This window comes from Bombina bombina, chromosome 5, assembly GCF_027579735.1.
Source record: "Bombina bombina isolate aBomBom1 chromosome 5, aBomBom1.pri, whole genome shotgun sequence".
NCBI lineage: Eukaryota > Metazoa > Chordata > Amphibia > Anura > Bombinatoridae > Bombina > Bombina bombina.
Window position 1 is genome coordinate 540,730,783 of NC_069503.1, and position 12,038 is coordinate 540,742,820.

General features: G+C 40.8%; 1 protein-coding gene across 1 annotated transcript in view; it reads right to left on the reverse strand.

The window, feature by feature from the left end:
- LZTFL1 (leucine zipper transcription factor like 1) overlaps window positions 1–12,038 on the reverse strand; it is a 72,186-nt gene that overhangs the window by 19,020 nt on the left and 41,128 nt on the right. The window contains exon 7 of the mRNA XM_053714487.1: window positions 1,338–1,415. Within this exon, the coding sequence (XP_053570462.1) occupies window positions 1,338–1,415 (78 nt within the window). The remainder of the gene's footprint in view (window positions 1–1,337; window positions 1,416–12,038) is intronic.

A 12,038-nucleotide genomic window follows, 5' to 3' on the forward strand; every position in this document is an offset into this window, starting at 1 on the left:
CAGGCGGACAGGATTATGGAGCAGCGGTCTTTAGACCACTGCTTCATAACTGCTGTTTCTGGCGAGTCTGAAGACTCGCCAGAAACATGGGCCCACAAGCTCCATACGGAGCTTGATAAATGGGCCTCAAAGTGTACAATTTAATGGAAAAAAAAATCTTTCTAATTTACTTCTATTATTAAACTTACTTTGTTGCAATTTAACTCTTTTATAAGAGCATATCCAGATAGATGCATGCTCCTGAGCCTTCCGCATCAATATATATCAACAGTGTTTTGAACAGGGGCAGACTGACAACCTCAGAGGCAGAACTTTTTTTCACTTTCTGCGATGAGATTTTTTTAGTGAAAAATTTTCTGCAGCTCATTTTTAAATAAAATAAAATTTTAAATTAGGCAGTTACACTTAAGCACATGTTTAATTGCAATGTGTTGCTTAACTGGAGAATAAAGCCATTTTAAAAGTTTTATTATATAGTGCAGTAGTTGAGAATTGGATTGCAAATTAGATGCAGCCAAAAAAAGAGTCTCTTGAATACATTTTTTTCCTATTCTCTTGGTCTAATATAGAAATTTACTGCATATTTAAACAACACTTTGCTCTGGATGCACTGTGATAAGGAAAACTTACACTGTGCAGCCAGAGTACAGCGCTGTTTAAAGAAAACAGCCTGATGTGGAGCAGTGCTGCAAAGTTAAATATCTAACAGTTCCTGCAAGTGTCCTGTTCTTTCTACAGACATGATGCATTTTCTGCAATGACATCTCAGATCACTGCATGTTCTGCCTTGGGGTGTGACAACCCATGGGGCACCCTGCACAAAAAAGCTAAGGGCCCCCTTCACCTGCCTAGTCACGCTCTACCCAACCATGTCATATATTATCTCACAAACGTTTATATATTTTTTTCCATTAACAACCAGCATCTATTAATCTTCACTTTGTATTTACAATTATATATTAAAATATTTTCAAGCAATATGAGCCATACAACATTCTTATACATTGAATAAGATATATATCTGTGAAGAATAGGCGTTCTCGAGTTGCTAATAGCACAACCTCTTCCACAAAAGGCAGAACAGTAGAATTAGCCTCTAGGAGATATTGCTGGAGGTAGCAAAGGTTGCTGCACAGTGCCTTCCAGCCCTCCCTGGGAAACAATGAGTTAACAGAGGACTTTATTTATTCCTCAGCACCCCCTCCCTTATTTGTATATTACAATATTTGAATTTCATAAATACCATGATCTGTAGTTAGATTACTGCATGTGTGCACCATAGAACATGAGTAACAACTATATTTTTCACAAGCACACAAAAGAAAAAGTTACTTTACCTTCTGACCGCCTTGCGTTTTCTGCAAATCCTTTAATGCTTGCTCTATTTTACTCTTTTCGTCCAGGGCACTTGTTGCCTAGATGTAAAGGACAATTTAAAAGCATCTGAATCTAACATAAGACAGTTTATAAGAAAGGTAATCAGCCTTTTCAAATAAAAGTTTTAAGGGACATGAAACCCAATTTTTTTTCCTGATTCATATAGAACGTAGAATTTTAAACCACTTCCCAATTTATTTCATTTACCTAATTTGTTTTGTTCGCTTTATATTATTTGTTGAAAAGTATACCTAGGTAGGCTCAGAAGCTACTGATACACATATATACAGCACATCTTGTCATTTGCTTTCAGCTCGCTCCCAGTAGTGCATTACTGTTCCTTCAACAAAGGATACCAAGAGAATGAAGCAAACTAGATCATAGAAGTAAATTGCAAAGTTGTTTAAAATTGTATAATATATTTGAATCAGGAAAGAAACATTTTAGGTTTCATGTCCCTTTAATACTAGAATTTACCTTATACTTTCATAGAAGAATATGTTGTATAAACAAACATACTTTGCATAAAGAATTCAATAGTAAGAGATTAAAAAAACATTTATGCCGCATGCCCCCAAAGAGAGAAATAAGCAAAGGCACAGCACATAGGGTTAAATATCAAGAAACAAGTATATTATATGTCATCAAACATAAAAGCTGCCTCTGCTAAGATACTATAGGATTCCTTTTGTAGCTTCTGTTACTAGAAACAGTAATACTTTAAAGGGACAGTACACTGTAAAATTGTTTTTATTTTAATGTATTTTCAATGACTTTTTATACCAGCTGCAGAGTATAAAATATATGAGAAATTGCATTTTCAGGTTTATTTGTGTATATGAAATAGCTGGTTTTGTGCTTTTAAACCACAGCCTATTACAATGGGTTGAGCTTCAGGTAATATCAGATCTCATTATGTTATAACTTTGTGTACACACACTTGCTTCTGTATCTTATATTTGTCTAGAAAACCAAAGCTCAATGCTTAGAGAGAACAATGGAAAATTATCATTACTTTACTATTCTGCACCCCACTGGGAGTGTAATTTCTTCTGCTAGCTGTGTTTACTTAGGCTATTCAATAGCTGAGACTCCAGTATCAAAACTTTCAATATAGATTGAGATACCACAAGCTAAAACAGCTATTTCAAAGGCGGAAATAGAAGGAGCTACTTGTAATTTAATACACTCCAGCAGGTAAAATGGATCATTGGGAACAATGTAGATGGGAGAAACTTTTTGGGTGAACTGTCCCTTTAATGATAGATTATTAGGTCTTTGTTTCCAAATCCAAGTAGGCATAACATTTTATAGCTCATCCACAAAAATGTGAAAGAAAAAACAACAACAATGGATTTATCGTTGGAAGGAGCATAAAACGTATCTAATTAATTTCTACAGAAAATCTCCTTTAAAGTCTATGGAGATTTTTGTAGATAAATATTTTTTGATAAGTTTTTCTAAAGGATTGCAACTATTTTTTTAATGTAAATCAAACACTCTCCATATGTGGAAAGCAACTGTGCTGTTCCAAATGAGGAGCAGGCTAGGAGAACTCTCATGGCTTTGCTGTGTCTATAAAAGTTTATTTGTTTAAAAGGGACAGTGTACTGTATTTTTTTTCTTCTTTACTATGTGTTCTCAATGGTCTATTGTATCAGCTAGATGGTATTAAGTTGTTTAAAAATATCCCCTTTACCTTTATTTTGTCATTTGAAATAGCTGATTTTACCTGTTGTATCCTCACCTATACAAAACGCTTTAGTAACTTAAAGGGACACTAAAGTAAAAAATAATTATGCTTACCTGATAAATTTGTTTCTTTCTTGGTGGTGAGACAAGCTCATTACATATGGGATTCAACAATTGGCAAAAAGAAGGATGCAAAGATACCCAACACACACAAGAGCTTTTAGTCTCTCCCACTTCCTACCTCCCAGTCTAAAGTATAGCCTAGCACAGTGTTTCTCAAATCCAGTCCTCAAGTACCCCTAAAAGGCCAAATTTTCATGCACAGGTGAAATAATCAGCTGATGAATGAGAGCAGGTTAGTAACCATGGTTACTGATCAGCTGATTATTTTATCTGCGCTCTAGTTAAGATATCATGATAATCTGGCCTGTTAGGGGTATTTGACTAGAGTTGAGTAACACTGGCCTTTCAGAGGAGAATAACAGAAAAGTAGAAAAGACAAAGCAGGGTAAATTAGGTGAAAACTAAAACTGCTGCCAACCAGCAAAAATAAATTAAACTTGGGCGGGTCTTGTGGACTCCCACCAACAAGAAGGAAATTCTAATACGCAAGACGCGGAGTCCACGAGAATAAAAAGGAGTGGGACAAAATTAAGGTAGGCCCCTATTTACCAGACATAGCAGCCTAGAGGACCTTCTTGCCAAAGGCAGCCTTAGAAGAATTAAACACATCAAAATGGTAAAAAAATTTAAATGGGTGCAAAGAAGACCAAGTTGCTGCATTGCAAATTTGTTCCACTGAATTTTCATTTTTGAAAGCCCAGAAAAGTGGCAACTGAATGAATAGAATAAGCTGTAATACATTGTGGAGGAGACTTTCCTGCCTTCAAGTAATTTAACCAAGAGGCTAAAGACACAGCTGATGCTTTCTGGCCTTTACGTTTTCCTGAAAATCGTACACATAAACTGGTGTATTGTCTAACCTTTTTAGTAGCTTGCAAATAATACTTTAGAGGTCAAACTACATCTAAATTATGTAACAGCCTTTCTTTAAAATTATTTGGACACAGGGAAGAGACTAATATTTCCTGACTGATGTTTTCTGATGAAACTACCTTAGGCAACAAACTGTAAAAGAACTACTTTGCCTTGTAGAAAAATAAGATACGGTACTTCACAAGAGAGAGCAGATAATTATGATACTCTCCTTGCTGAAGAAATCTCTAAGAGAAACAAAAACTTCCAAGATAAGAGCTGAAGGTCTAGCTCATGCATGGGTTCAAATGAAGGAGCTTGTAAAACCTTCAAAACGAAATGTAAATTCAACAGAGAAGAAATTGGCTTTATAACAGGCTGATTTTAACTAAAGCATGAACTAAAGCTCATATGTTTGGTAATTTAGCAATCTTTCTATGGAATAACACTGAAGGAGCAGAAATTTTACCCTTTAGAGAACTAGCCAACAAACCCTTTCCCAAACCATCCTGAAGAAATTGCAGAATTCTAGGAAATATGAACAAAGACCAGCGCTAACCTCTCCCATCACACAAAGGAAGATAAACCTTCCCTATCTTATGATATTTCTTTCTAGTCACAGATTTTTGGGCTTGAACTAAAGTATCCATTACCAAGCCTGAAAAAACCCTCTTAGAAAACATGTACAAGCCGTTTAACTGAGAAACTGGAGATTTTGATGAACAAATGGATCTTGAGAAAACTAATCTGGAGGTAGAGGCAGGGACCATGGAGGAGCACTTGATATTTGGACTAGATCCACATACCAAGTTCTGCATGGCCATGCAGGAGCAATCAGAATAGCTGTGTGCTCCTGTTTGAGACAAGCTTTGACTCTCGGAAGAAGAACAATTGGTGGAAATAAACTATACAAAACGACCAAGGAACTGCTAGCCCATCTATGAGTCCCAATTGTGGATCTCTGGGCCTTGCACTGTATCTGGGAAGCTTGTGATTTAGGTGCAAAGCCATTAAGTCTATGTCTGGAATACCCCATCAACATACTAATTGATAGAAACTCTCCTGATTGAGAGACCAATACCCCAGATGAAGAGACTCAAATAGTCTGCCTCAGTACAAAATTTGTGAAACCTCCTTCTGAGAGCACACCCTTGAAGAGTTATATAGGATACCACAGTGATATTTTCTGTCTAAAAACGAATGTAAAGTTTCAGAAGAGGCCAAGACTGAAGAGCTCTGATGATTGCACAGTTCTAAAACATTGACAGGTAACCTGGCCTCCTGAAGAGACCAAACTCCCCGCTCTTGGTATGCTAAGTATTCACCTCCTAGCGAGCGCTGTAAGCGGAGTGACAATTAAACAAAACTGCGCTGTAATAATGGAAGCCGCCTACTGAAACAGAGACTAAGACTAACGCACAACTCGCATCCAAGACCAGTGTGTAAAGGAAGTAAAAAGTTCCAAAAAAATTTACCAATTGAATAAAAAATTCATTCTCTTTGTATCCTTTGTTGAAAAGAATACCTAGGTAAGCTCAGAGGCTGCTGATTGGTGGCTGCACATATTCGCCTAGTCCAATTGGCTTCCCAGCTAGCTCCCAGTAGTGCATTACTGTTCCTTCAACAAAGGAGCAAATTACGTCAGAGGTAAATTGGTAAATTGCTTAAAATTGTATGATCTATCTGAATCGTGAAATAATGAATTTGAGATTCATAACCTTTTAAAGGGACCTCAAATGTCTCTAACAGTGTGCACATACAGACTATACAAAAAAAGTGCACAAACATACTGCCCCTACCTTAGTCCATGTGTCCACTGGCTATGATATAGATCTAAGTGTACCTACTAATAGCACGTGGGCTATGAGAGTGTATATACCCAGCTGCAGCTTTTCTGCCTTCAGCAGAGAGGCGATCTAGTGCTGCATAAAACAGCAGAGGATTTCCCATAGGAATATGACAGGGCCAAAAATAAAGAGGCAAAGGACCAGTCCCTGCAACACCTGCGACAGGCTATTCCTGCAGGAGAATTACTTTATAGAGCATTAAAACTCCTCTATATCCCCTTTCTTGTTTGTATAGCTTTCAAAGGGGAGAAGAAACTGGAGCACCTCAATTCTTCATTTACTCATGTGGAGGCAAAGATAAGACTGGGATGTACAGGGAAGTGGGGGCGCAACTAAAAGCTCTTGGTGTATTGGTCATTTTTGCCTCCTCCTGGTGGCCTGGTGTTGAATCCCATACGTAAGGAGCTTGTGGTCTCTCACCACCTTAAGAAATAAATGAAAGTTTCATGAATCAGATAACGCATGTAGTTTAAAAAAAACAGAATTTATGCTTACCTGATAAATTACTTTCTCTTGTGGTGTATCCAGTCCACGGATTCATCCTTTACTTGTGGGATATTCTCCTTCCTAACAGGAAGTGGCAAAGAGAGCACACAGCAGAGTTGTCCATATAGCTCCCCCTCTAGCTCCACCCCCCAGTCATTCGACCGGAGGTTAGGAAGAAAAAGGAGAAACCATAGGGTGCAGTGGCGACTGTAGTTTAAACAAAAAAATCTACCTGACTTAATAGCCAGGGCGGGTCGTGGACTGGATACACCACAAGAGAAAGTAATTTATAAGGTAAGCATAAATTCTGTTTTCTCTTGTAAGGTGTATCCAGTCCACGGATTCATCCTTTACTTGTGCGATACCAATACCAAAGCTTTAGGACACGGATGAAGGGAGGGAACAAGACAGGTACCTTAAACGGAAGGCACCACTGCTTGTAAAACCTTTCTCCCAAAAATAGCCTCCGAAGAAGCAAAAGTATCGAATTTGGAAAATTTGGAAAAAGTATGCAGCGAAGACCAAGTCGCTGCCTTACAAATCTGTTCAACAGAAGCCTCATTTTTAAAAGCCCATGTGGAAGCCACTGCTCTGGTAGAATGAGCAGTAATTGTTTCAGGAGGCTGCTGGCCAGCAGTCTCATAGGCCAAACGGATGATGCTTTTCAGCCAAAAGGAAAGAGAGGTAGCAGTCGCCTTCTGACCTCTCCTCTTACCAGAATAGATGACAAACAATGAAGTTGTTTATCTGAAATCCTTAGTTGCTTGTAAATAGAACTTTAAAGCACAAACCACATCAAGATTGTGTAACAGACGTTCCTTCTTCGAAGAAGGATTAGGACACAGAGAAGGAACAACAATTTCCTGATTAATATTCTTATTAGACACAACCTTAGGAAGAAAACCGGGTTTGGTAAGCAAAACTACCTTATCTGCGTGGAACACCAAGGTGAGTCACACTGCAAAGCAGATAACTCTGAAACTCTTCGAGCAGAAAAGATAGCTACCAAAAACAAAACTTTCCAAGATAAAAGTTTAATATCTATGGAATGTAAAGGTTCAAACGGAACCCCTTGCAGAACTGAAAGAACTAAATTCAGACTCCATGGCGGAGCCACAGGTCTATAAACAGGCTTGATTCTGACTAAAGCCTGACTAAACGCTTGAACTTCTGGTACCTCTGCCAGACGTTTGTGTAAAAGAATAGACAAAGCAGATATCTGTCCTTTTAAGGAACTAGCTGATAATCCTTTCTCCAATCCTTCTTGGAGAAAGGACAATATCCTAGGAATCCTAATCTTACTCCATGAGTAACCCTTGGATTCGCACCAACAAAGATATTTTCGCCAAATCTTATGGTAGATTTTCCTGGTGATAGGCTTTCTAGCCTGAATCAGGATATCGATAACCGACTCAGAGAAACCACGCTTAGAAAGAATTAGGCGTTCAATCTCCAAGCAGTCAGATGCAGAGAAATTAGATTTGGATGTTTGAAAGGACCTTGAAGTAGAAGGTCCTGCCTCATTGGCAGAGTCCATGGTGGAACGGATGACATGTCCACTAGGTCTGCATACCAAGTCCTGCGTGGCCACGCAGGCGCTATTAGAATCACCGACGCCCTCTCCTGCTTGATTCTGGCAACCAGACGAGGAAGGAGAGGAAACGGTGGAAACACATAGGCCAGATTGAAGGACCAAGGCGCTGCTAGAGCATCTATCAACACCGCCTGGGGATCCCGGGACCTGGACCCGTAAAGAGGAAGTTTGGCATTCTGACAGGACGCCATCAGATCCAATTCTGGAGTGCCCAATAGCTGAGTCAGCTGGGCAAATACCTCCGGGTGGAGTTCCCACTCCCCCGGATGAAAAGTCTGACGACTTAGAAAATCTGCTTCCCAGTTGTCTACTCCTGGGATGTGAATTGCTGAGAGGTGGCAAGAGTGATCCTCCGCCCACCTGATTATTTTGGTTACTTCCATCATTGCTAGGGGACTCCTCGTTCCCCCTTGATGGTTGATGTAAGCCACAGTCGTGATGTTGTCCGACTGAAATCTGATGAATTTGGCCGTAGCTAGCTGAGGCCATGCCTGAAGAGCGTTGAATATCGCCTTCAGTTCCAGAATGTTTATCGAGAGAAGAGCTTCTTCCCGAGACCATAAGCCCTGAGCTTTCAGGGAGTCCCAGACAGCACCCCAGCCCAACAGACTGGCGGCGTCGTTCGTTACAATGTTCCACTCTGGTCTGCGGAAACACATTCCCTGAGACAACCACCAGAGAAGAGAATCTCTGGTCCCCTGGTCCAACTGTATTTGAGGAGACAAATCTGCATAATCCCCATTCCACTGTTTGAGCATGAATAGTTGCAGTGGTCTGAGGTGTATCCATGCAAAAGGGACTATGTACATTGCCGCTACCATTAGTCCGATTGTCTCCATGCACTGAGCTACAGACGGCCGAGGAATGGAATGAAGAGCTCGGCAAGTAGTTAAGAGTTTTAACTTTCTGACCTCCGTCAGAAATATTTTCATTTCTACCAAGTCTATTAGTGTTCCTAGGAAGGGAACTCTTGTGAGGGGGGAGAGAGAACTCTTTTTGATGCTCACTTTCCACCCGTGAGACCTCAGAAAGGCCACTACGATTTCCGTGTGAGACTTGGCTCTTTGGAAAGTTGACGCCTGAATTAAGATGTCGTCTAGATAAGGCGCCACTGCTATGCCCCGTGGTCTTAGCACCGCCAGGAGGGACCCTAGCACCTTTGTGAAAGGGAGAGCCACAAACTGAAAATGCTTGTCCAGAAAGGAAAACCTGAGAAACTGGTGATGATCTTTGTGGATAGGAATGTGTAGATACGCATCCTTTAGATCCACAGTAGTCATATATTGACCCTCCTGGATCATTGGTAAGATTGTCCGAATGGTCTCCATCTTGGATGGGACTCTGAGGAATTTGTTTAGAATTTTGAGATCCAGGATTGGTCTGAAAGTTCCTTCTTTTTTGGGAACCACAAACAGGTTTGAGTAAAATCCCAGCCCTTGTTCCGCAATTGGATCTGGGTGGATCACTCCCATTGTATGTAGGTCTTCTACACAGCGTAAGAACGCCTCTTTCTTTGTTGTGTCTGTAGACAGACGAGAAATATGGAACCTTCCCCTTGGAGGGGAGTCCTTGAATTCTAGAAGATATCCCTGGGATACAATCTCTAAGGCCCAGGGATCGTGTACGTCTCTTGCCCAGGCCTGAGCGAAGAGAGAGAGTCTGCCCCCTACTTGATCCGGTCCCGGATCGGGGGCTACCGCTTCATGCTGTCTTGGAGGCAGCTGCAGGCTTCTTGGCCTGTTTACCCTTGTTCCAGCCGTGGTAAGGTTTCCAGGCTGCCCTGGGTTGTGAAGTGTTACCCTCTTGCTTTGCAGCAGGGGAGGATGAAGCGAGACCGCTCCTGAAATTTCGAAAGGAACGAAAATGATTTTGTTTGTTCTTTGTCTTAAAGGACTTGTCCTGAGGGAGAGCATGGCCTTTTCCCCCAGTGATTTCTGAGATAATCTCTTTCAATTCAGGCCCGAAAAGGGTCTTTCCTTTGAAAGGGATGTTCAGCAGTTTGGATTTTGACGACATATAGGCCGACCAGGACTTGAGCCATAGCGCCCTGCGCGCCAGAATGGAGAAACCTGAATTCTTTGCCGCTAACTTAGCTAGTTGGAAAGCGGCATCTGTGATAAAAGAATTAGCCAGCTTAAGAGCCTTAATTCTATCCATAATATCCTCATATGAGGTCTCCGTCTGGAGCGCATCTTCCAGCGCCTCGAACCAGAAAGCAGCTGCAGTAGTTACAGGAACAATGCACGCTATAGGTTGGAGAAGAAAACCTTGATGAACAAAAATTTTCTTAAGTAAACCCTCTAACTTTTTATCCATAGGGTCTTTAAAAGCACAACTGTCCTCAATTGGTATGGTTGTGCGTTTAGCAAGTGAAGAAACAGCCCCCTCCACCTTAGGGACCGTCTGCCACGAGTCCCGCGTGGTGTCAGATATGGGGAACATTTTCTTAAAAACAGGAGGGGGAACAAACGGAATACCTGGTCTATCCCACTCCCTAGTTACTATATCCGCAATACTCTTAGGGACCGGGAACACATCAGTGTAAACAGGAACTTCTAGGTACTTGTCCATTTTACACAATTTCTCTGGAACCACCAAAGGGTCACAGTCATCCAGAGTAACTAATACCTCTCTGAGTAATAAACGGAGGTGTTCTAGTTTAAATTTAAAAGCCAACGTATCTGAGTCTGTCTAAGGAGCAACCTTTCCCGAATCAGAAATTTCTCCCTCAGACAGCACATCCCTCGCCCCCATTTCAGAGAGTTGTGAGTGTATATCGGATACGGCTACTAAAGCGTCAGAATGCTCATAATCTGTTCTTAAAACAGAGCTATCACGCTTTGCAGGTAACACAGGCAGCTTAGATAAAAATACTGAGAGGGTATTATCCATAACTGCCGCCAAATCTTGTAAGGTAAAAGAGTTAGACGCGCTAGAGGTGCTAGGCGTCGCTTGAGCGGGCGTAACTGGTTGTGACACTTGGGGAGAGGTCAACGGGCTATCCTCATTACCTTCTGTCTGAGAATCATCTTGGGCCACATTTTTAAGTGCAACAATATGGTCTTTAAAATGTATAGACATATCAGTACACGTGGGACACATTTTGAGAGGGGGTTCCACCATGGCTTCTAAACACATTGAACAAGGATTTTCCTTGGTGACAGACATGTTTAACAGACTAGTAGTAAGACAAACAGGCTTAGAAATCACATTAATCAAGCAAAAACACAACATTACTGTGCCTTTAAGGAATAAAAAAGGCACACAATTTTCCAAAACAGTGAAAAATGCACCAAACTTTCTGAAATTTTCACAGTATGTACCTAAAGCATTGGTAAGATTGCACAACTAGCAAAAAAATAGATTAACCCCTTAATGCCCAAACCGGATCAATAGTAAGCTAACAGACCGGTTAAAACAAATTTAGCACCTTGCCACTGCTCTGCTGTGGCCCTACCTTCCCTTAGGAGTCGGATTTATGGGGAAAAAGCTTCTTATGGGTCCTCAAACTGTAGCAGGAGCCACCATGTGAACACAGCCTGAAGATCTAGTCAATCTAACTGCGCATCTGAGGCGTGAAAATAGGCCCCTCCCACCTTACCCCAGTGCTGAGAGGCCTAAAGAAACACTGCTAGGAGTTATTATATTAGCCATGTGGGTAACAACCACTAAAAGAAACCCAAAGGGACCTTCTAAGTGTCTCAAAAACGATGTTTATAAGTAAAAACCGTTTGCCATAAAAAAGTGTCAACCAGCATAAATTAGCCCTGTTATGTAAGCTTGTAATTCCATACTTAGTCTCTGAATAAAGCTTACCCTTCCCTCATGGGGATCTTATCAGTCCTTTTCTAGCATTATCACAGTCTTGTCTAGAAATAAATGACTGAACATAACTTATTGCAGCCTAATCTGCAAACCGTTCCCCCCAACTGAAGTTTTCTTGTACTCCTCAGTCCTGTGTGGGAACAGCAGTGGATTTTAGTTACAACATGCTAAAATCATCTTCCTCTCTGCAGAAATCTTCATCCCTTTTCTGCTGGAGAGTAAATAGTACAAACCGGTACCAT